We start from the raw sequence: 23,998 nt of genomic DNA on the forward strand, positions 1-23,998 counted from the left end.
GGTTGATTTTCTAGGCACTTTATATATATATATATATATATATATGTGTGTGTCAGGACAAATTTATTATAATGTATCATGGTAACTTTATCCATGAACTATTTGTTAAGCCAGAGACATATATACACACATATGTGTATATATGTCTCTGGTTAAGCTAAAAACAACAATCGATCAATCAAACTTTTTATCCCGCCGTGTTTAACCCCAAACACTGAATGTGATCCGAAATGTATCGAAGGAAAAATTGCATTCGGAAATTACTGGTTATTCTGTTTTTAAGGATGAGATGACATTACTGAAGATCCGATCTACATTATTTAGATTTGCAGTGATACTGTCTGCATCATCAATAGAAAAATCCGATAGATTAAGTGTTAAATCAACTTTTACAGTGATGGCAGCATCTGCAGCAGCCGCATCAAGGTAATATGGTTTGACATTATTTCAGATTAGTGAAAGTGAAAGTAGATCGACTTTCATTTCCTGTACATTGTGTGTTCATCTTTTCCTACTTTCAGTAAATAATTACAACTCGAGTTTTTATGCCACTACTACGATACTAAGATAGTAGTAGGGGCATTCGTAGTAGGGGCATTATGTTTTCTGGTCTGTCCGTCCGTCCGTCTGTCTGTCCCGCTTCAGGTTAAAGTTTTTGGTCAAGGTAGTTTTTGATGAAGCTGAAGTCCAATCAACTTGAAACTTAGTACACATGTTCCCTATGATATGATCTTTCCAATTTTAATGCCAAATTAGAGTATTGACCCCAATTTCACGGTCCACTGAACATAGAAAATGATAGTGCGAGAGGGGCATCCATGTACTATGGACACATTCTTGTTTAATATTCGTTAGAAGCATACTGCTGATATAACTTCGTCAATAAAGGCACACTTGTTTATACGAAGGATATAGATATATAATGTTATGACTGGCACCTGGGAATTATAATGTATATACTGGTATCAATATTTTATCAGATCATGTCCCAACTGGTATCCTTAAACCCAACACTAACAGTTTCCTGTAATTTTGAAGCATCACAACAGAAAGGCATTTTTTCTGTTCCTGCAGAAGGTGTAAAAATAAACCTAAGTTGGGTTAAATCTTTGAGATGCTCTATCTCAGGTAACAACTGTATTGTATTGTATTGATTGTCCTTGATTGGCATGGACAATAGAAGGACAATAGATATCTACACAACAAGAGATGAGTTAAAAGGTGTAACTGAGTGGACAGTATCAAATGTAATTCAGGTGTTTGTGTTTATTTTTACACCAACAGCAGGAATGGAGAACATACCTATCAAAATCCCAAAAAGATTTTATCTTTCTGAAACACAAAATGCACTTAAAGTTTATATATCTAGTGGATGCCAGGCCTTAAAACTTTTCCAACTGCACATGTTAGTCTTTACTCATAGTAGTTTATGAGGTGTGAATACAGTCATGTTTGTCTATGTTATGATAAACCTTAAAAGAATTACTAAATTTTAAAAATAAAATTCTCATATGAAGCATATATATAAGAGTTCAATGCAAAAACATAACAGTTTTATACTTTGTTATGCAGAACAGTTTGATACTTTGATAGACAGTCATACATTTTAGTGCGATCTATGAGAGCCAGAAATTTTAATCAACTGCATTTAGGCTTTTGTTATATTTGTGGTTCTGTTGTAGCATGCTCAACTGAGTGCTGGTGATCTTGGGTTAGATCTATAGCTTAGTCAAACCAAACACTTTAGAATTGGTATTTCCTGCCTCTCAGCTAAGCACCTGTCATTTAGGAGTAAGGTCAAATGTTTGTGGACTTGGAGTCAGAATAATGTGCTTGGGTGGGGTAACAGGTCTTCTTTGGGACAAGCTGTTACGTTGTGAATTTTCCTGATATGTTTGCATGTTTTCCACCGGATGTTAATCATCAATTTTGACAATATAGGTCCAAAAATTTTAAAACTGAGTGCTCCTTTCATAGCATCTTCCTTAACATACATTTTTAATCGAATGATTGATACTGGTATTTATCCATCTGTTTTAAAAAATGCCAAGGTAGCTCCAATTTTCAAATCTGGTGAAAAAAACGTAGCTGGCAATTACAGACCAGTATCTGTTTTGCCAACATTATCAAAATTAATAGAGAGACATGTATCTAAACATCTGTATAATTATTTGACAAAGTTTCAAATTTTACACCCTTCCCAGTCTGGTTTTAGACCTAACCATTCATGTCAAACTGCTCTAATTAATATCATTGATAAATGGCTACATGAAATGAATAATGGAAATATCAATTTGGTAGTCCTCCTGGATTTTAAGAAAGCTTTTGATGTTGTTGATCATGAAATTTTATGTAAAAAACTTAAAATTTATGGCTTCCATGAAGATACTGTTGATTTTTTTAAATCATATTTGAGTGAAAGAACACAGCAAGTCCATATAAATAATCAATTTTCTGACAAAAAGTTTATAAATTTTGGTGTTCCACAGGGCTCAATACTTGGTCCCATTTTGTTTGTTTTGTACATAAATGACCTTCCATTACATATCAAAAACTGCCATACAGACTTGTATGCTGATGACACAACTATGCATACATCAGGAAAGAGTATTGCTGATATGCAATTAAAAGTACAAGATGATCTCCAATGTGTTGAAAAATGGTGTCATAAAAATAACATGTTCATAAATTCAGATAAGACTAAATGTATGGTTATAGGTACAAGACAAAGGCTGCGTTTAAATCAAGCAGAACCAGTTCTAACTATTGAGAATAATATTCTTCAAAAATCATCAATTGAAAAACTTTTAGGTGTTAGAATTGACTCTAATCTGTCCTGGACAGGCCATGTTAATTACTTATGTTCATCAATATCATCCAGACTTCATTTACTCTCTAAAATCAAGAAATTTCTAAATATTGATTCAAGAAAATTGTTTTATAATGGCTATATTCTCCCACTGATAGATTATTGTTGTATTATTTGGAGTGGTTGTGCTAAAAATGAGCTAGTCAGAATAATAAAATTGCAGAAAAGGGCTGCAAGACTTATTTTAGATGCTGATCCACTTTCATCATCAGCTCCACTGTTTAAACAGCTTGGGTGGATGACAGTAGAGAACAGAATCTCATACCACAAATCTGTTTTGATGCAGAAATGCCTTAAGAACGAAGCCCCTGTATATCTCACTGAAAAATTTTAAAAAATGCCAGAAATAAACTAATATTGTTTGAGGAATGCGTCTTGCAAAAATTTACAAGTTCCAAATTCCAAAACAGAGCTGTATAAGAAATCTTTTGTATATTCAGGATCTATTTTATGGAATAACTTACCAACATCCCTGAAAAAATCAACCTCAAGTACAAGCTCATTCAAAAAAGATTTAAAAAATTACTTGTTGGAATATTAATTTAAGAAGCTGTGTATTTTTATATGTATAATAATTTTTCACACACTTACTCAAACTTAAGATATTGTTGAGGTAATTTGAATGATGCCAATACTATACATTGCTATATGAATTTGTAATTTTTACCTGTTTTGAAAATTGTATATTTCATAACAATTTTTTATTTCATTTTTTCATATATGTGTGTTTGTTTGATATTTTGTAATTGTTTGTTATATTTCATTGTATTTCACGAGGGCCTCAGGGAAGATTAGTTTTATAGCTAACTGTGTAACCCTCTTTAAATAAAGAATTATTATTATTATTATTATTATTAATCCATCAAATGCATTCAAATGGAAGTTTATCAATGAAAAAAAGATATTGGCAAGCATCCAAAGAATGTATTTTGATACAACAACACATAACAGACAAAGAAATAAATATAAATAAGATTAACTGTGTGACTTAAGTGCATGTGTACTTTACATCACCAATGATACAAACTTTGGACACCGTGAACAAGCCTTTTTTCTATGGTCCAAGCTAAAGTGGTGCTTGTATCTGAATGACCATAGATACAAAAGAGTCATTCCTTTTATTTAAACTAAAAGTACCCTATTATTAAATAAAAACATTAGAATAACATTTTTTGTTAGAGAGAAAGTAAAATACAGTTTCTCATTCATAATAAAAAAATAGTAGTATAAAAATAAGAAGTGTGGTATGATTGCCAATGAGATATAGTCTTTGTAAATGCAATAAACTTGTAAATGTGTTTTAGGTTGACCCTTTGTCATTGTGTATATGCTTTAAGGATGTTCGCGCCTCTTTAAAAAAAACAAGCTTTGTAAAAAATTCTTATGAATTGATAGTATATAAATAAGGGAACTTAAAAAGTAGAAAAAAATGAAAGGTCTTTGACCTTGTTTTTGAGATATAATCATTTGAAAATTTGGTGGGAAATGATTCTCTCTAGATTTTTCTTACATTTAACATTGGCACCTTTTTTCTTTCAAAAGCTATGAAAAAAACAAGGAATTTATGGAAAAATTTAAAAATTGCTCGTTAAACTATATGTATTAAAAATATGAAAGGGAAAGTAGGGGTTAGTGGGCAAAATTTTTATTGGCAATACATGGATAAAACTAGAGGATATTCCGAATATCTGACAAAATGTCAAAAACAAGAGTAGCGAACGTCCTTAAGTAACTTTTTATAAACTATCCTTGATTTGACTCTGATAATGTTGATATTTTTTATTCACAGAACGCTGCATGCCACTGAATTATATGTTCCAATAAAACCTACACAATGGCCGATTGTATACACTGATCAGTACAACATAAATGCTTTTGGAATGCAGAATCTTCACCCATTTGATGCTGGGAAATGGGGAAGAGTTTTTCAGATGTTGAAAGGTAAATTTTTTTCCATTTTTTTCAAAACAAATACCATTAACATTTAGAGACAAATTACAGTTTTCAGCATGTGTTCACAAACTTATGATATACAAAAATAAAAATTATGATGTGTACAAAGATCAGAATGTCAGGAACAATTTAATTACCACCTTCCATCAGATTTACAGAATGTATGACAAGAATGACCATAAGTTTATGTCTTTTTAGTCCCCTACTGACGAATTCGAAGGGGACTTTAGGTTTGCACTCAGTCTGTCTGTCTGTCTGTCCATCTGTCAGCTGTCCGGCAAATCAGTTTACCATACTTTTTTTCTTTGTGCTATATTGATTTGATATTTGGTGTATTGTTTTATCATGACAAGTTACAGATCAAGTTCATATTTTGTTCCGGTCTGATGATTTTGTGCAGAGTTATGGTCCTTGAACTTAGAAAATTCACTCAAATAATCAGTTTTCCACACTTTTTTTTTGTCATGCTTGAAGATATTGATTTGATGATTGGTATATAGTTTTATCATGACAAGTTACAAATCAAGTTTAAATTTTGGTCCGGTCTAATGAGTTTGTGCAGAGTTATGGTCCTTGGACTTAGAAAATTCACTCAAATAATCAGTTTTCCTCTCTTTTTTTTGTCATGCTTAAAGATCTTGATTTGATAATTGGTATATAGTTTTATCATGATAAGTTACAGATCATGTTCGAATTTTGTTCCAGTCTGATGATTTTGTACAGAGTTATGGTCCTTGGACTTAGAAAATTCACTCAAATAATAAATTTTCCACCTTTTTTTTTCGTCATGCTTGAAGATATTGACTTAATATTTGTTATATAGTTTACACCATGACAAGTTATAGATCAAGTTAGCATTTTGTTCCAGTATAATGAATTTTTAACCCATAGGGGACTATGTATTGCCAGGCAATACTCACAGAATGCTTGTTATTTATTAAAGTTTTGTAACTGTCTATTCTCACAATAAACTAGTTAATCCATATTACAGAGGCAGGCATGTTATCAGAGGCAGATGTTGTAACACCAAAGGAAGCCTCATCACAAGATCTCTTATTTGTTCATACACAGAAATACTTGGACAACTTAACAGTAAGTTTCTAAATAAGTACAAGTCAATGTTACCATTAATCTTAACTTAATAACACAATGGAATAAAAATTTCACTGTTATATTTATTAAATGTTTTATCAACTTGCTATTTATGATAAGCATAAAGTATTACCATTAAATACAACATATATTTAAATATTAAGACTGAACACAAGTGCAGCCACTTCCATTTTAGACAAAAAAACATCTTGAAATTAGCACAAATGCTAAAATTGTGAAGATTTCAGTATGTTTGCATGAAATAATGATGCTAGTACCGGATTCATGTCCATTGTATCGTCAAAAACAGCCCATATTTATGTAACAAAAGTATTTTACTTTCCAATAAATAGCTAAAACATGTTTAACAACTTTGTATAAACTCTATGTTTTGGGGCCAAAAAGGGGTCTTACTGGGCCTACTCCTTTCATCTTTTGAATAACCATTAAATGGTAAATTACAAATAAGAATACTTTGGGCCACCCTTATCAAATTCTTTGTTTGATGTTGCCTACCCATCTCGTAGGGTTGGGTATGTAGGTGGGGATTTTATTTTTTTTTGGCCAACAACATCAGTTACAAGTTTTAGACAAGAAAACAAGTTGGAGCATGAAAAAAACTATGAAAAAAAATTTAAAACAATTTGTGTCAGAAATTTTTCCGGGTAGGCTGCTTTTTAGGTTGGTATATATAGGCAACACCAAACAATTTTAATTTTTTTTTTGGCCTTGACAGTATAACAGGTTGATAAAGTTTATGAGATGTAATTTTTTGTTTGTTATTGTTTTAGTGGAGTTCTGTTGTTGCCAGGATAACCGAAGTATTGCCAGTGGCATTAGTACCCAACTTTATCTTACAGAGAATATTACTGAAACCACTCAGATACCAAACTGGAGGAACCATTCTGGTAAAATAGAAAAACAAAGGATATATGCCATTATGGGGTATCCATCCATGTCACAAAATCAGTACATGTACAGCAAAAAAAAACACACAAAAAAAAGCAAAGGAACAGCACTTTAATTGCTGTTCATCATCTAAAAGTCACATTGAGGCCTTCAACACAGAGCAAAAAAAATTTCACCTCACTACAAGTTTAAGACGTCCCCTAGAACCGGCATGAGCAGAATTCTTTGCAAAAATAATTTGGATAGACCTTGTAAGATCTTATTTGTTCTGTTTCTGTTCCAAAATAAAACTTTTACAAAGTTTTTGCTGATTTGTCTTGATAAAAAAGTGTAACTTTACATCTGAATTTTGTTTTTTAAAATTTAATGTGCAGACAAATACCAGCATTCTATGTAATAAAAAAAACCTACACTAAGCCATGATAAATACTGTTCAGTGTATCGCTGTAATATTGGTTTGTACAGCAATGATAATACATTGAACTGCTAAATATCTTGGTGTTTTACAATCAAATCTAAAATGGAACTTACAATGTTATATCAATAGGGAAATAAATCCTTTGAATTTTTTAAAAGGAAACTGAAAATATTCAACACCAACATCAAGTCCAGAGCCTGCCAAGCAATATTAAGACATAAACTTGAATACAGCTGCAGTTCATGGAACCCTCACACAAAAATGCTACACAGAAATAGAAATGGTACAGAGAAATGTTGAATGATACATATTAGGTCCAGGAACACAGTTATCGTCCTTTGACTTTCGTTGTCTACAAATATAGCCTTTTTTCCACACACCATCATTCAGCGGGACAAACTATCAATAGTTACAGTACAGTCAACCACTGTTTACAGCTTCAGAGCACACCTTACTCTGGTGTTCTCTGTCAACAGTAGCTACAGTAAACGCAACCACTGTTTACAGCTTCAGAGCACACCTTACTCTAGGTGTTCTCTGTCAACAGTAGTTACAGTACAGTCAACCACTGTTTACAGCTTCAGAGCACACCTTACACTGGGTGTTCTCTGTCAACAATAGCTACAGTACAGTCAACCACTGTTTACAGCTTCAGACTACACCTTACACTAGGTGTTCTCTGTCAACAGTAGCTACAGTACAGTCAACCACTGTTTACAGCTTCAGACTACACCTTACACTAGGTGTTCTCTGTCAACAATAGCTACAGTACAGTCAACTACTGTTTACATCTTCAGAGCTCATCTTACACTAGGTGTTCTCTGTCAACAATAGCTACAGTACAGTCAACTACTGTTTACAGCTTTAGAGCACACCTTACACTAGGTATTCTCTGTCAACAATAGCTACAGTACAGTCAACCACTGTTTACAGCTTCAGACTACACCTTACACTAGGTCTTCTCTGTCAACAATAGCTACAGTACAGTCAACTACTGTTTACAGCTTCAGAGCACACCTTACACTAGGTCTTCTCTGTCAACAATAGCTACAGTACAGTCAACTACTGTTTACAGCTTCAGACTACACCTTACACTAGGTCTTCTCTGTCAACAGTAGCTACAGTACAGTCAACCACTGTTTACAGCTTCAGAGCTCACCTTACACTAGGTGTTCTCTGTCAACAATAGCTACAGTACAGTCAACCACTGTTTACAGCTTCAGACTACACCTTACACTAGGTGTTCTCTGTCAACAATAGCTACAGTACAGTCAACTACTGTTTACAGCTTCAGAGCTCACCTTACACTAGGTGTTCTCTGTCAACAATAGCTACAGTACAGTCAACTACTGTTTACAGCTTTAGAGCACACCTTACACTAGGTCTTCTCTGTCAACAATAGCTACAGTACAGCCAACCACTGTTTACAGCTACAGACTACACCTTACACTAGGTCTTCTCTGTCAAAATTACTACAGTACAGTCAACTACTGTTTACAGCTTCAGAGCACACCTTACACTAGGTCTTCTCTGTCAACAATAGCTACAGTACAGTCAACTACTGTTTACAGCTTCAGACTACACCTTACACTAGTTGTTCTCTGTCAACAGTAGCTACAGAACAGTCAACCACTGTTTACAGCTTCAGAGCTCACCTTACACTAGGTCTTCTCTGTCAACAATAGCTACAGTACAGTCAACCACTGTTTACAGCTTCAGACTTCACCTTACACTGGGTGTTCTCTATCAACAGTAGCTACAGTACAGTCAACTACTGTTTACAGTTTCAGAGCTCACCTTACACTAAGTCATCTCTGTCAACAATAGCTACAGTACAGTCAACCACTGTTTACAGCTTCAGAGCACACCTTACTCTAGGTGTTCTCTGTCAACAGTAGCTACAGTACAGTCAACTACTGTTTACAGTTTCAGAGCTCACCTTACACTAGGTGTTCTCTGTCAACAATAGCTACAGTACAGTCAACCACTGTTTACAGCTTCAGAGCACACCTTACTCTAGGTGTTCTCTGTCAACAATAGTTACAGTACAGTCAACTACTGTTTACAGTTTCAGAGCTCACCTTACACTAGGTCTTCTCTGTCAACAATAGCTACAGTAGATTCAACTACTGTTTACAGCTTCAGACTACACCTTTCACTTGGTGTTCTAAGTCAACAATAGCTACAGTACAGTCAACCACTGTTTACAGCTTCAAAGCACACCTCACACTAGGTGTTCTCTGTCAACAGTAGCTACAGTACAGTCAACCACTGTTTACAGCTTCAGACTACACCTTACACTAGGTGTTCTCCGTCAACAGTAGCTACAGTACAGTCAACTACTGTTTACAGTTTCAGAGCTCACCTTACACTAGGTCTTCTCTGTCAACAATAGCTACAGTACAGTCAACCACTGTTTACAGCTTCAGAGCACACCTTACTCTAGGTGTTCTCTGTCAACAATAGTTACAGTACAGTCAACTACTGTTTACAGTTTCAGAGCTCACCTTACACTAGGTCTTCTCTGTCAACAATAGCTACAGTACAGTCAACCACTGTTTACAGCTTCAGACTACACCTTACACTAGGTGTTCTCTGTCAACAGTAGCTACAGTACAGTCAACTACTGTTTACAGTTTCAGAGATCACCTTACACTAGGTCTTCTCTGTCAACATTAGCTACAGTACAGTCAAGTACTGTTTACAGTTTCAGAGCACACCTTACACTTGGTGTTCTAAGTCAACAATAGCTACAGTACAGTCAACCACTGTTTACAGCTTCAAAGCACACCTCACACTAGGTGTTCTCTGTCAACAATAGCTACAGTACAGTCAACTACTGTTTACAGCTTCAGAGCTCACCTTACACTAGGTCTTCTCTGTCAACAATAGCTACAGTACAGTCAACTACTGTTTACAGCTTCAGACTACACCTTACACTAGTTGTTCTCTGTCAACAGTAGCTACAGAACAGTTAACCACTGTTTACAGCTTCAGAGCTCACCTTACACTAGGTCTTCTCTGTCAACAATAGCTACAGTACAGTCAACCACTGTTTACAGCTTCAGACTTCACCTTACACTGGGTGTTCTCTATCAACAGTAGCTACAGTACAGTCAACTACTGTTTACAGTTTCAGAGCTCACCTTACACTAGGTCATCTCTGTCAACAATAGCTACAGTACAGTCAACCACTGTTTACAGCTTCAGAGCACACCTTACTCTAGGTGTTCTCTGTCAACAGTAGCTACAGTACAGTCAACTACTGTTTACAGTTTCAGAGCTCACCTTACACTAGGTGTTCTCTGTCAACAATAGCTACAGTACAGTCAACCACTGTTTACAGCTTCAGAGCACACCTTACTCTAGGTGTTCTCTGTCAACAATAGTTACAGTACAGTCAACTACTGTTTACAGTTTCAGAGCTCACCTTACACTAGGTCTTCTCTGTCAACAATAGCTACAGTAGATTCAACTACTGTTTACAGCTTCAGACTACACCTTTCACTTGGTGTTCTAAGTCAACAATAGCTACAGTACAGTCAACCACTGTTTACAGCTTCAAAGCACACCTCACACTAGGTGTTCTCTGTCAACAGTAGCTACAGTACAGTCAACCACTGTTTACAGCTTCAGACTACACCTTACACTAGGTGTTCTCCGTCAACAGTAGCTACAGTACAGTCAACTACTGTTTACAGTTTCAGAGCTCACCTTACACTAGGTCTTCTCTGTCAACAATAGCTACAGTACAGTCAACCACTGTTTACAGCTTCAGAGCACACCTTACTCTAGGTGTTCTCTGTCAACAATAGTTACAGTACAGTCAACTACTGTTTACAGTTTCAGAGCTCACCTTACACTAGGTCTTCTCTGTCAACAATAGCTACAGTACAGTCAACCACTGTTTACAGCTTCAGACTACACCTTACACTAGGTGTTCTCTGTCAACAGTAGCTACAGTACAGTCAACTACTGTTTACAGTTTCAGAGATCACCTTACACTAGGTCTTCTCTGTCAACATTAGCTACAGTACAGTCAAGTACTGTTTACAGTTTCAGAGCACACCTTACACTTGGTGTTCTAAGTCAACAATAGCTACAGTACAGTCAACCACTGTTTACAGCTTCAAAGCACACCTCACACTAGGTGTTCTCTGTCAACAATAGCTACAGTACAGTCAACTACTGTGTACAGCTTCAGAGCACACCTTACACTAGGTCTTCTCTGTCAACAATAGCTACAGTACAGTCAACTACTGTTTACAGCTTCAGTCTACACCTTACACTAGTTGTTCTCTGTCAACAGTAGCTACAGAACAGTCAACCACTGTTTACAGCTTCAGAGCTCACCTTACACTAGGTCTTCTCTGTCAACAATAGCTACAGTACAGTCAACCACTGTTTACAGCTTCAGACTTCACCTTACACTGGGTGTTCTCTATCAACAGTAGCTACAGTACAGTCAACTACTGTTTACAGTTTCAGAGCTCACCTTACACTAGGTCATCTCTGTCAACAATAGCTACAGTACAGTCAACCACTGTTTACAGCTTCAGAGCACACCTTACTCTAGGTGTTCTCTGTCAACAGTAGCTACAGTACAGTCAACTACTGTTTACAGTTTCAGAGCTCACCTTACACTAGGTCTTCTCTGTCAACAATAGCTACAGTACAGTCAACCACTGTTTACAGCTTCAGAGCACACCTTACTCTAGGTGTTCTCTGTCAACAATAGCTACAGTACAGTCAACCACTGTTTACAGCTTCAGAGCACACCTTACTCTAGGTGTTCTCTGTCAACAATAGTTACAGTACAGTCAACTACTGTTTACAGTTTCAGAGCTCACCTTACACTAGGTCTTCTCTGTCAACAATAGCTACAGTAGATTCAACTACTGTTTACGGCTTCAGACTACACCTTTCACTTGGTGTTCTAAGTCAACAATAGCTACAGTACAGTCAACCACTGTTTACAGCTTCAAAGCACACCTCACACTAGGTGTTCTCTGTCAACAGTAGCTACAGTACAGTCAACCACTGTTTACAGCTTCAGACTACACCTTACACTAGGTGTTCTCCGTCAACAGTAGCTACAGTACAGTCAACTACTGTTTACAGTTTCAGAGCTCACCTTACACTAGGTCTTCTCTGTCAACAATAGCTACAGTACAGTCAACCACTGTTTACAGCTTCAGAGCACACCTTACTCTAGGTGTTCTCTGTCAACAATAGTTACAGTACAGTCAACTACTGTTTACAGTTTCAGAGCTCACCTTACACTAGGTCTTCTCTGTCAACAATAGCTACAGTACAGTCAACCACTGTTTACAGCTTCAGACTACACCTTACACTAGGTGTTCTCTGTCAACAGTAGCTACAGTACAGTCAACTACTGTTTACAGTTTCAGAGCTCACCTTACACTAGGTCTTCTCTGTCAACATTAGCTACAGTACAGTCAAGTACTGTTTACAGTTTCAGAGCACACCTTACACTTGGTGTTCTAAGTCAACAATAGCTACAGTACAGTCAACCACTGTTTACAGCTTCAAAGCACACCTCACACTAGGTGTTCTCTGTCAACAATAGCTACAGAACAGTCAACCACTGTTTACAGCTTCAGAGCACACCTTACACCAGGTGTTTCTCTGTCAACTAATTTAAACCAGATAATTAATTTTGTAAATATAGTTGATTTTAATTGCTTCATAATATGCATGCACTAATTGTGTAATAATAATACGGCACTCTTTGACATTTACAAGGATAAATTACTTTTGGTTTAAATGCCTTGCATGTGCAAACAATAAGTTATCTTCAGTATCCTTAAGTTTTGTTGATCAACTGAAGAAAATGTAAAGTGAATCTACAAATTGAATGTATGCACTTTATAGGCTGCAAAGCTTGCTGTGGAAAGAGGTTGGGCCATTAACATTGGAGGAGGTTTCCATCATGCACATGGAGAAGATGGAGGAGGATTTTGTGTTTATGCTGACATTACTCTGGCTATCCGATTTCTGATGGCATCCAACCCTAAAATACAGAAAGCCATGATTATAGATCTTGATGCTCACCAGGTAAATAATCAATTTGTATTGACTATGACTAAGTGAGTGCATTGCATTTGCGCCAATTTTTAGAAATGCAACATTTCAATTGCGCCACAGGGTTGTATTTCATTTTCGCCAAAATTATACTGCTTTTACACCAATTTACAGGTAAAATATAACGGAAACGCATTAATATAAGTTGCATCATGAATACGAGGCTGGTATAGGAAATGTTATAGAGTATCATTCCAATTGGGTAAGTAAGTGAGTTCATACTTATTTCTCATATTGTTCACATGTTTGAGGAGACAAAATGGACATAATTCATTTGGAGACAAATCGTATAGATGTACCCAAAACAGTTGTAAAGCCAGAATCACAACAGATGTAGAGATCAAAACCATCATACAAACATTGAATGATACAGACAACCAAGCATGGTTCATACCAGCAAAAAGTACAATCTTAGCATTTACAATAACTAATCAGTTTTTAATGTTTTTATTGTGGTTTATTGATGAATGTGATTGATGATGAATATGTTATACTATGCTATCAAAACTATGTTGTAACATTATTATTAAAAGTCTCTTTTCAATAAAGATCTATTATTTATACTATTTACCTGTATCTTGGTGCAAATGAAATGTATTTATTTTGGCGCAAATGAAATATGGTTTGTTCCTCAATGAAATGTCAATTGGCGCAAAAGCAAAGCACAGGACTAAATTAATGTGTGATTGTTCAAAGACAGGGGCCTATTGTGGTGTCAAAATTTTCATTTAACATGTGGTTATTGCATAAATATTGTCTTAAATGTACTAGGCTCTGATTAACGAATGTAATATTCCTTGGTATTGCACTGGTGCTATATTGCTTGAAATGGTGACTTTAGCAGAAGTTAAACATAGACTTCTTTGTTAGTGGATACATCAAATACCGGTACCTTATCCTGGCCTCGTTAACCGTTAGCGGTATATAATCAATTTGGTTAGTACTTGTTAGTTTATTTTATCTGTAATATATACATTTATAAATTATAATATATCCAACTAATACATTATCAATATAGAATGATCCATATATTTGAATAGAATAGAAAAATAAAAGAATAAATAAATAAAAATCACAGAAATTTGGAATTTTGGAAAAAGCAAAAAAAAAAAAACAAAAACAAAAACAAAAAGATATATCTTACTTACAGCATTTATAATACAGCTTGCAAAGGATTTTTTTTCAGTTATTTTCGTAAAGGGAATAACTAAGAGGAACATAAATGTAGTTATAAACATAGACATAACATCAAGCATACATATAAACCAACATATAATAGTATTAAATCATAACATGGATGGTGATGTGGATAAGGTAAAGAAATGTAAATGAAAGTAGTTCCGGTACACAATGTACCTATTTTTTGTATAATAAAACATTATTCTTCTAATATTGGAAGCCAGGGGTCCCTGCAGATATCGTCGTCGTCGTCCGGCGTCGTCCGAAGACACATTAGTTTTCGCACTCTAACTTTAGTTTAAGTGAATGGATCTCCATGAAATTTTACCATAAGGTTCAATACCAAGAAAGGAAGGTTGGGATTGATTTTGGGGGTTATGGTACCAACAGTTAAGGAATAAGGGGCCAAAAAGGGGCCAAAAATAAGCTTTTTTTTTCTTTTAAAATTTTCCATTTTAAGTTGGTTATTTCTGATTTATATTTAAAAGCAAATAATAATGATATGGTAGGAGATACACACCAAACAGGATGTGTAAATTATTATATAATAAGTATTGTGCAATAGCAAGAAATTTTCAATTCCACAGTATTGCACAATAGCAAGAAATCTTCAATTGCACAGTATTGCGCAATAGCAAGAAATCTTCAATTGCACAGTATTGCGCAATAGCAAGAAATATCCAATAGCACAATATTGTGCAATAGCAAGAAATTGTCAATTGTACAGTATTGCGCAATAGCAAGAAATATTCAATTGCACAGTATTGTGGAAAAGAAGATACTTCGTATAAATTGCTTATTTCTTGATCAATTTCAATGGGGTTTTATTCTTGAATTCTTGGGGTTCTTTAATATGCTGAATCTAACTGTGTATTAAGTTTTTGGATTTTGGCCCCGTTTTTAAATTGGTCCACATTGAGGTCCAAAGGGTCCAAAATTTAACTTTGTTTGATTTCATCAAAAAATGAATTATTGGGGTTCTTTGATATGCTAATTCTAACCGTGTATTTAGATTCTTAATTTTTGGTTCCGTTTTCAAATTGGTCTACATTAAGGTCCAAAGGGTCCAAAATTAAACTTAGTTTGATTTTAACAAAAATTGAATTTTTAGGGTTCTTTGATATGCTGAATCTAAACATGTATTTAGATTTTTGATTATGGGCCCAGTTTTCAAGTTGGTCCAAATCGGGGTCCAAAATTAAACTTTGTTTGATTTCAACAAAAATTGAATATATGGGGTTCTTTGATATGCTGAATCTAACCATGTATTTAGATTTTTGATTTTTGGGCCCCGTTATCAACTTTGTCCACATTGAGGTCAAAAGGGTCTAAAATAAAACTTTGTTTGATTTCATCAAAAATTGAATTCTTGGGGTTCTTTGATATGCTGAATCTAACCATGTATTTAGATTTTGGATATTGGACCATAATAGGTGAATGTCCAATTTAAAATTTTTAAGTTCTTAGACCACATTCATTCTGTGTCAGAAACCTATGCTGTGTCAAATATTTAATCACAATCCAAATTCAGAGCTGTATCAAGCTTCAATGTTGTGTCCATACTTGCCCCAACTGTTCAGGGTTCGACCTCTGCGGTCGTATCAAGCTGCGCCCTGCGAAGCATTTTATTTGGTATAAGTTTATTTTGCATTTCTGTCCATGCTTGAAAAACCTCTTTCCAAAAGGGGTTTTTACATGTTTGGTGGACCTAGAAATACTAGTTTTTCAATATTAATATTTTCTGTGCTTTCTATTAGCTTTTTGAGTTTTGTATTGTTTTTTAGCAACCGTTGGACCCACGTTAGACTTCTTTGTCATTTGAAAAGTTATGTAATAAAAAGGTTATTGCATGAATATTGACGAATAATCAGTTATAGAATGGTAATTGTACTCGCAATCATATGCCATAAGATGCAGTAAAATTGGTAGGGTTAATGATATATGTATATATATATATATATATAAAATTTGTCTCAAATTTAGCCCAACAATGTTAGATCTGCAAATTTGCGTTAGCAAAGTTTTATTCTTCCCTCAGCGGGATTCAAACCATGCTTCTGTAACATCGTGGCAACACAGCCTGAACTGTGTCTAGCGCCCTAGACCACTCATCCAACTAGGCTATATAAAAATATAGCTTTGGTTAGTCGAGTAATGCCTTTCCTCGTCAGCGTTATCTAGGGTTGTAACACAGTACATGATGTATAGTGGCAAGTAGATGGTTTACCTTACAGATCAGCTGTATTTTGTCTGTCATAAAGGATGATAATTTTAGTTACCATGCCATCATATCAAATTTTAATTATATTATATATGTCTAAATATGTGATAACTTTATGACAGATGTTCTCCATTGGGTCGTAACACAGTAATATATATAGAAGTCTATAAAAAGGGTCAACCAGAAAAAATTAATATGTACATGATCGTCTAGAATAGGCGATACTGCAGAGATAAGGAAAAAAATTATAAAAGTCTTAAGATTTGGGCAATGATACTAATATAAGGTGGTAATATAAGGAGATGATTCTATAAAATTCGTGTTGACAATCATTTCGGCTGAAAAAAATAGACTTCGTCAGTGTCAATAATTTAAACGATACTAGTTGTTTATGCAAAATAGCTTAGTAATTTACATTTATTACTGAGCTATTTTACATAACATATCTGCCAACATTTCAAAATACCCATAGGGGTTTTATGTGTAAGATGGCTCTCATAGTCCTACAAAACCTTTAAATGGGCCTTCAAATTTATTTTAATTGTTGTTTTTTTGCTTCTTCATACTTTTACAAACCTATAGCCATTAAAAATTGATTGTTTTGTTTTAAATTGTGGACAAAATGACTCTATCAAAATTTCCATTTTATTAAAGCTTTCATGGGGGAAATCCCTTGCAAATAGTGACAGTTAGCAGGTATGCATACACAGCTTGTATTGTTAAAATTATTATATATTATTACATATTTATGTTAAGGCTGGCAACACTATGTAGAAGCAAAAAGAGAAACAGACAAGTATTAGTCCACAAAATATTACACACAACTGTAAAGATAAAGGAATATGAATGATATTCACCACATTCAGCATCTTTCAGGCAAAAATGTTTTATTAAGTTATGTAAAGGTTTGAAAACCTGCTAGAACTGTATTTTTATCCTTCATGACACCATTACCTTATATTGCATACCATAACAAATAGAATATACTTCAAAGTATGGTTTCTGAGCAGGAAAATATCTATGTATTATTTACAGGGAAATGGTCATGAGAGAGATTTTCTGAATGATAACAGTGTATATATCCTTGATGTTTATAATGGTGCAATATATCCTCGAGATTTAAAAGCAAAAGGTAGGGCTGATATGGATGTAATTATTAAGGTAAACTGTTAGAAAATGAAACATATTTTTATATCTTTATTGGTAGTAACTGGGTACAAGGATTTAATGTTAGTTGTCTAGTTCTACAATTGTAAAGATTTCATATTCTTCAATGGTATTTGTTTACAAATATATTATACATATCTTTATTTTACTTAACTAGAATAATTTTAATTACAAAATATGCTTTCCTGTATCAGGATAGGGACTTTACAGTACTTCTTACATGATAATGAGTGTGTAATGTTTTTTGCTATTTCAGTAAAACATTTCAATGCCATTTTGACTTTGTATGATCAAAGATACAGTGTTATGTTAAGTTGTTGATGGAACTATTTCATTTATTTCTTTTTAGCTGCTATAAAGAAAAGAGCAAATTGTTTACACCACACAAAGGATGATGAGTATTTAGAAAAAGTTAAAAGGTATTCAGTACTTAAGTTCCAATGTTTTGATAAAGGATACATTAAAATTGTTTTGTAATTAAGTTATGTATCCTACATTAATATATTTCAGATCTTTCAGTAAATTTAACTGATTTAGAATCAATTTTATTATTTGAAAAAGTAACACTTCTATAATACAGGGCTTCCAAAATATATTTGAGCCAGCCGGACATTTTTCTCTTATTCCAATTTTAAACTCTTTTTTTGGATTTGGTAACAAAAGGCAATCATGGTAATCATTTGGATGTCATAACAATGATGGACATACAATGGATATTAAACTTCAGATTTTTTCTATAAATTCAATGACATAAATTGTTACATTGACAGTGTATCATCAGCATCCTTATATCTGCCTTAGACTCGTTATTAATGCAAAATAACTCTGTCAAAACCTTTACTTTCTTTTTAAAAAGCACATTTTCCTAATACTGGATGTTGACATCACAATGGTAAAACATGGACCAGAGACAGAAATGTAAAATCTGTGTTTGTTCACAAAGCATTATTTATATTAAGTAGTTCTTTCCACGTTATTTCTTCAAGACTGATCATATCCAGTACAAAATTGTTTACTTGTCGTCTGAACAGGTAAATTTCATCTGTCAGACAAATAGTTAACCTTGATTGTAATGAAGGAGTATTAAAGTAGGATTTGTTTTTATAATACTTATTCATCATTTCACTTTTATGACCAGGAGTGTGTGGCTGTTTAAGGCTAAAGGTCAGGTCAAAAAGATCGCATAAACTTTAACTTTTTTCTGAATTATGTTTTAAAAAATGGCAAAACCATATTATATGTCCAATTCAGGCCCAGCACAATGGAAGAGAATATAATCTGACTTGTCTGAACAATACGACCATGTTGGAAGCCCTGATGTAATAATTTCAAATTTAATCTGCACAATAGGCTTATGATGGTGGTAAAAATTATTTTGAGTCAAGAGGTTTTTCAGAGAGCAAAGCAGGATCATTAGGGCCTTAAGTTTATAAGTTGGTTCATTTTTCAGAACAATAGAAGAAGCATTAAAAGAATTCAAACCAGATATTATAGTTTACAATGCTGGCACAGATATATTACTTGGGGATCCTTTGGGGAGACTGGATATTACTGCAGAGGTAAGCATACAGTAGTATACAATAATGGCACAGATACATAACTAAGGGTTACTTTATGGAAAATGGGTGTTTTCATTGCATGTGATTGCATGTGATTGCAATTGTAAACTCACAAAACTTGATTCAAAAATAGGAACTTCTAAAACTAAAGAGATTCCAGGACAGGGAAAGATAAAGTCAGTACAAACTATTAAGAATAAGGATATCAAAAACCCAAAACTAAAGCAAGCAAACTTTCATATCATCCAAGAGTGATTCAGGATGTCCTACATCCATACTTAGTAATAGGACAGAAATAACATATCACATAAACAACACAGAATTGACATGTAACACAAATGGACAACCTAATAGTCTTAAAGTTTGCAAATTTATTGGAATTATCTTATTTTTGTATCAGGGAATTATAAAAAGAGATGAAATTGTGTTTTCCAAAGTCAGAGCTAAAAACATACCAATTGTCATGGTAACCAGTGGAGGATACACTATGGAAACAGCCAGAATAATAGCAAACTCTATTTTGAATTTGAAAGAAAAAAAATTAATTTCAAAGGGATCTGGTCATTCAATAAAAGACACTTTTCCACCTGAAGGAAATGAGGAATCATATATTCCTCCTTTCAAAGAAGTAGATGCCCATCCAGTTAAAGGTATGTTAAGTGGTCAGCTTATTATTGCTTTACAGTTAGTAAATTATTTTATTTTTTAGGTAGTTGCAGGAGGTGGGGTCTTATTAAAATCAATAAAAAATTTTGATAATGTGCCAAAATGTAGTTTATATTTACATAATAGTTATTGAAAAACTGGTCATTGTCGTGATATAAGGACTGCCTACAGGACAGTGGTATTGACTAAGAAAGCGATAATTACTGAGCTGTAGGCAAGGTCATTATCACCGTCGCAGTCAATACCACTGTCCTACGGGCAGTCCATGTATCACGATAATGACCAGTTCTTCAATAACTATTATGTTTATTTCATTGAGGAACCATGTTTTTAAAAATTCTCATAAATTCAAATTGTTCAAAGCAAACTCGAGTTATTGTACGATTTCTATAGGAAAGAGTGAAGACCAGCCATAGTGATAACTATAAGTCACTGCCATTCATTTAAGTGCAATTTTTCAGTATATGAATACAAAATAAAGTTTTCTATAATTTTATAATTAACGAATCGCGATTGTGTTTTATTAAAGAGACAACACTCTAAACAGAGAACCATGCCCCACTGGTCATTAACATGTAAAAGTCCGTTAACGACCGGTTTTCTGGTCCGTTTTTTTCTGTTAAAGACCGATGGAATTTTTTACTAAAGAATAAAGCATGTCATGTGGCCCCTTGTTATCTAATAAGAGAAGCTAATTCTTAACAGATATGAAATAACATGCTTTAAAAAAAAAGTATCGGTCACAGGGCTTTTTTTTTCAAGCTACAGGTTTTTTTAGACTGAATAATTTATCTCTTGTGTGTTTATATTTGTCATTTAATATTTCCTTTTATCATTTGGGTTTTTACTTTCTTTTTTTTTCACATGGAAAATTTATGTGTGAACAAAAATTAAAAGTCTAAATGATAAAAAAGGAAATATGAAATGACAAATATAAACACACACGGAACAGATTATTCTGTCTACAGGTTTTTCAAAATTGTCAGATTTTTTATAGATTATAAATGAAAAACCAAATTTTGTGTAATACAAAGAAAACTAAACAAAAGAATTTTAAGATAAAATATGAGAAGAAAGCTCTTTTATAGTGCTTTCTGAAAATAAAATGGAAAATTGGGGTCACATGAATAGTTTTCTTGCTACAAAACAAAGTAGGTAATTTTCAAACACATTCCCTTATAAAGATACATTATCTGAGTTACCTCCTCTTATATGGCAAAGTTGCAAAAATTGAATCAAACAAAAACATTTTTGTATTTGTTAAAAGAGTTGTAAAAATAAGATAAAACACATGACCTCTCTCAAAATTTGCACATAAAAGATCTAGACCGATTGTTTTCTGCTTTTTTACAATACAAGATGGCAGACACCAAATCTATTTTAATCTGTTATATTGATTATATCTCTTGGAAACCTATTTATAACATCTAATTCAACTGTTAAGAGAAATATATGTAGTATACTGCAATTAGTCTGTTAGAACACAGCAATATATGTTCTTCTTATGGAATATTTCATAGCAGCCCTTAATTTGTTTGATAGAGATTTTAACACAGTAGAGTGGGTGGCGCATATTCCCCACAAAATTCGTTCATTTCCACCTACATCCGACCTACATTCGAATATTTGAAACTTTTTATGTAGGTTTCAGAAAGTTTACTATATGAAAAAAATGTTTGATAAAGGAATTCTCTTCAAAACATTGGTTAAATGTTTTAAAAATGAACACAAACTCAAGAGGAAATCAAGTTGTTCTTGTACCATGGGGGACACATTTTCGCCGCAATGTATGATATGAACATCCTCATTATCCTTGTATATTATAAAAACAATTGTTTGCAATTACATGAATTAGCTTGAGAGATCATTCCTTTACGATTTTTCTAACAGATATTTACTTTATGACTGCGCATGCGTGCCATATAAATCTTACATAATTGCCGAAATCGTTCAAAAACACCAGCGTATTTCTTTATATGTGCGAATAACATTGGAAATGGGGTAAAGGGGAATATCAACAGTTCAAACATTACAAACAGTGTTTAGCATCTTTTTAGGCAAGTGTTGGGTAAAGGCACACAAAATTTACAGAAAAAATAGCAAAAACGGCGAAAATGTGTCCACGGTGAATATGCGCCACCCACTCTATGTCTTTTATTTTTATAATTTTGATATGTTGCAGATATTGTGGAATTTCTCACTGTTACTGTTCATTTAAGAACATTGACTTTTATTTTTATGATTTACTGCAAGATGAAATTCATTTGACTTTAATACATGAACAATTCTTTGTTACAAGTCTCTTTATATATTGGTCACTGAATAAATTAAGATTAATGATTTGTTTATATTCTGACGACTGTAAAATAAAATAAAACAATATTTGTTGTATGATCAGAATTCCAATTTAACATAATGAGGTGTTGAATCATGCAATTTTTCTTCATTATATATAAACTTCACATTTGATAGTGGTTAAACATTGATTTATTTTTATATTATCTAGAGCTTCTTGAACCTGAAAAGACAACGAAGAAGAAACAGTCTGAATTATGAGGAAACTGAACAAAATTGATATCTAATAATCTATTGAACTTGGAACATTTTAATGACTTTTAATTTTGATTTATTTGCTCTCTTTATGCTTAAAACTGCAAAAGCAAAGAATGTTTTACACCTGTTTTATGTATTCAAGACCATGCCCTACTAAATGATCTTTTATTTAACTCAATATATATGTAAATCTGTCTGCTAGTTTTGTTTAACATAATATAAGTCACAGGAGAGAAATCGTATGTTTTACTTTTTGGCAACACTTACAATGCTACTGACTTTAATAATATCTTGTCATCTCTTTCACCTTTGTATGGAGTTATCATATATGAAACTGTCATTTTCACTTTGACCTTGATCTCATTTCCATTTTTTCAGTGATCAGATAGATGTGTTTTCAGTCATTAATCATAACAGGTCAACAGTATTTAGTTGGTTACATGTCTATTTCACAAGTCATACTATTTCCATCACCTACTCCTCACAGTTATCAGATCAAATATTTGAAGAATACCTCAGCTATTAGAAGGAGCGCTTCTCTAAGGTGTTTAGTATCCTGTCAAAGCATAGGGCCAAAGATCCAATGATATCTTATTATCCTTTAGTATCCTGTCAAAGCATAGGGCCAAAGATCCAATGATATCTTATCCTTTAGTATCCTGTCAAAGCATAGGGCCAAAGATCAAATGATATCTTATTATCCTTCAGTATCCTGTCAAAGTATAGGGCCAAAGATCCAATGATATCTTATTATCCTTTAGTATCCTGTCACAGCATAGGGCCAAAGATCCAATGATATATTATTATCCTTTAGTATCCTGTCAAAGCAAAGGGCCAAAGATCCAATGATATCTTATTAACCTTTAGTATCCTGTCAAAGCATAGGGCCAAAGATCCAATGATATCTTATTATCCTTTAGTATCCTGTCAAAGCATAGGGCCAAAGATCCAATGATATCTTATCCTTTAGTATCCTGTCAAAGCATAGGGCCAAAGATCCAATGATATCTTATTATCCTTTAGTATCCTGTCAAAGCATAGGGCCAAAGATCCAATGATATCTTATTATCCTTTAGTATCCTGTCAAAGCATAGGGCCAAAGATCCGATGATATCTTATTAACCTTTAGTATCCTGTCAAAGCATAGGGCCAAAGATCCAATGATATCTTATTATCCTTTAGTATCTGTCAAACCATTGGGCCAAAGATCCAATGATATCTTATTATCCTTTAGTATCCTGTCAAAGCATAGGGCCAAAGATCCAATGATATCTTATTATCCTTTAGTATCCTGTCAAAGCATAGGG

At 33.8% G+C, this 23,998-nt stretch overlaps 1 protein-coding gene and 1 long non-coding RNA gene across 2 annotated transcripts; both read left to right on the plus strand.

Moving 5' to 3' along the window:
• Positions 1-248: 248 nt before the first annotated feature.
• On the plus strand, positions 249-22,885 carry LOC127731001 (histone deacetylase 11-like). The gene is made up of 10 exons (XM_052239711.1): positions 249-426; positions 4,659-4,810; positions 5,814-5,914; positions 6,706-6,822; positions 13,137-13,319; positions 17,782-17,878; positions 18,263-18,332; positions 19,364-19,472; positions 19,873-20,122; positions 22,645-22,885. The coding sequence occupies exons 1-10, from the start codon at positions 290-292 to the stop codon at positions 22,692-22,694; spliced, it is 1,266 nt and encodes a 421-aa protein (XP_052095671.1). The 5' UTR covers positions 249-289; the 3' UTR covers positions 22,695-22,885.
• Positions 9,236-11,427, plus strand: LOC127731010 (uncharacterized). The gene is made up of 3 exons (XR_007995414.1): positions 9,236-9,261; positions 10,540-10,610; positions 11,392-11,427. It is a non-coding gene; the product is annotated as an uncharacterized LOC127731010 (long non-coding RNA).
• Positions 22,886-23,998: the final 1,113 nt, after the last annotated feature.

This window comes from Mytilus californianus, unplaced genomic scaffold (assembly GCF_021869535.1).
Source record: "Mytilus californianus isolate M0D057914Y unplaced genomic scaffold, xbMytCali1.0.p SCAF_2, whole genome shotgun sequence".
NCBI classification, from domain to species: domain Eukaryota; kingdom Metazoa; phylum Mollusca; class Bivalvia; order Mytilida; family Mytilidae; genus Mytilus; species Mytilus californianus.

Bases quoted from the DNA above. Each gene is read 5' to 3' on its own strand.
- LOC127731001 (XM_052239711.1), top strand. From the start codon at position 290: ATGACATTACTGAAGATCCGATCTACATTATTTAGATTTGCAGTGATA. The intron at 13,320-17,781 runs GTAAATAATCAA...TATTATTTACAG, and splicing joins TAGATCTTGATGCTCACCAG to GGAAATGGTCATGAGAGAGA. The intron at 18,333-19,363 runs GTATTCAGTACT...TTCATTTTTCAG, and splicing joins TATTTAGAAAAAGTTAAAAG to AACAATAGAAGAAGCATTAA.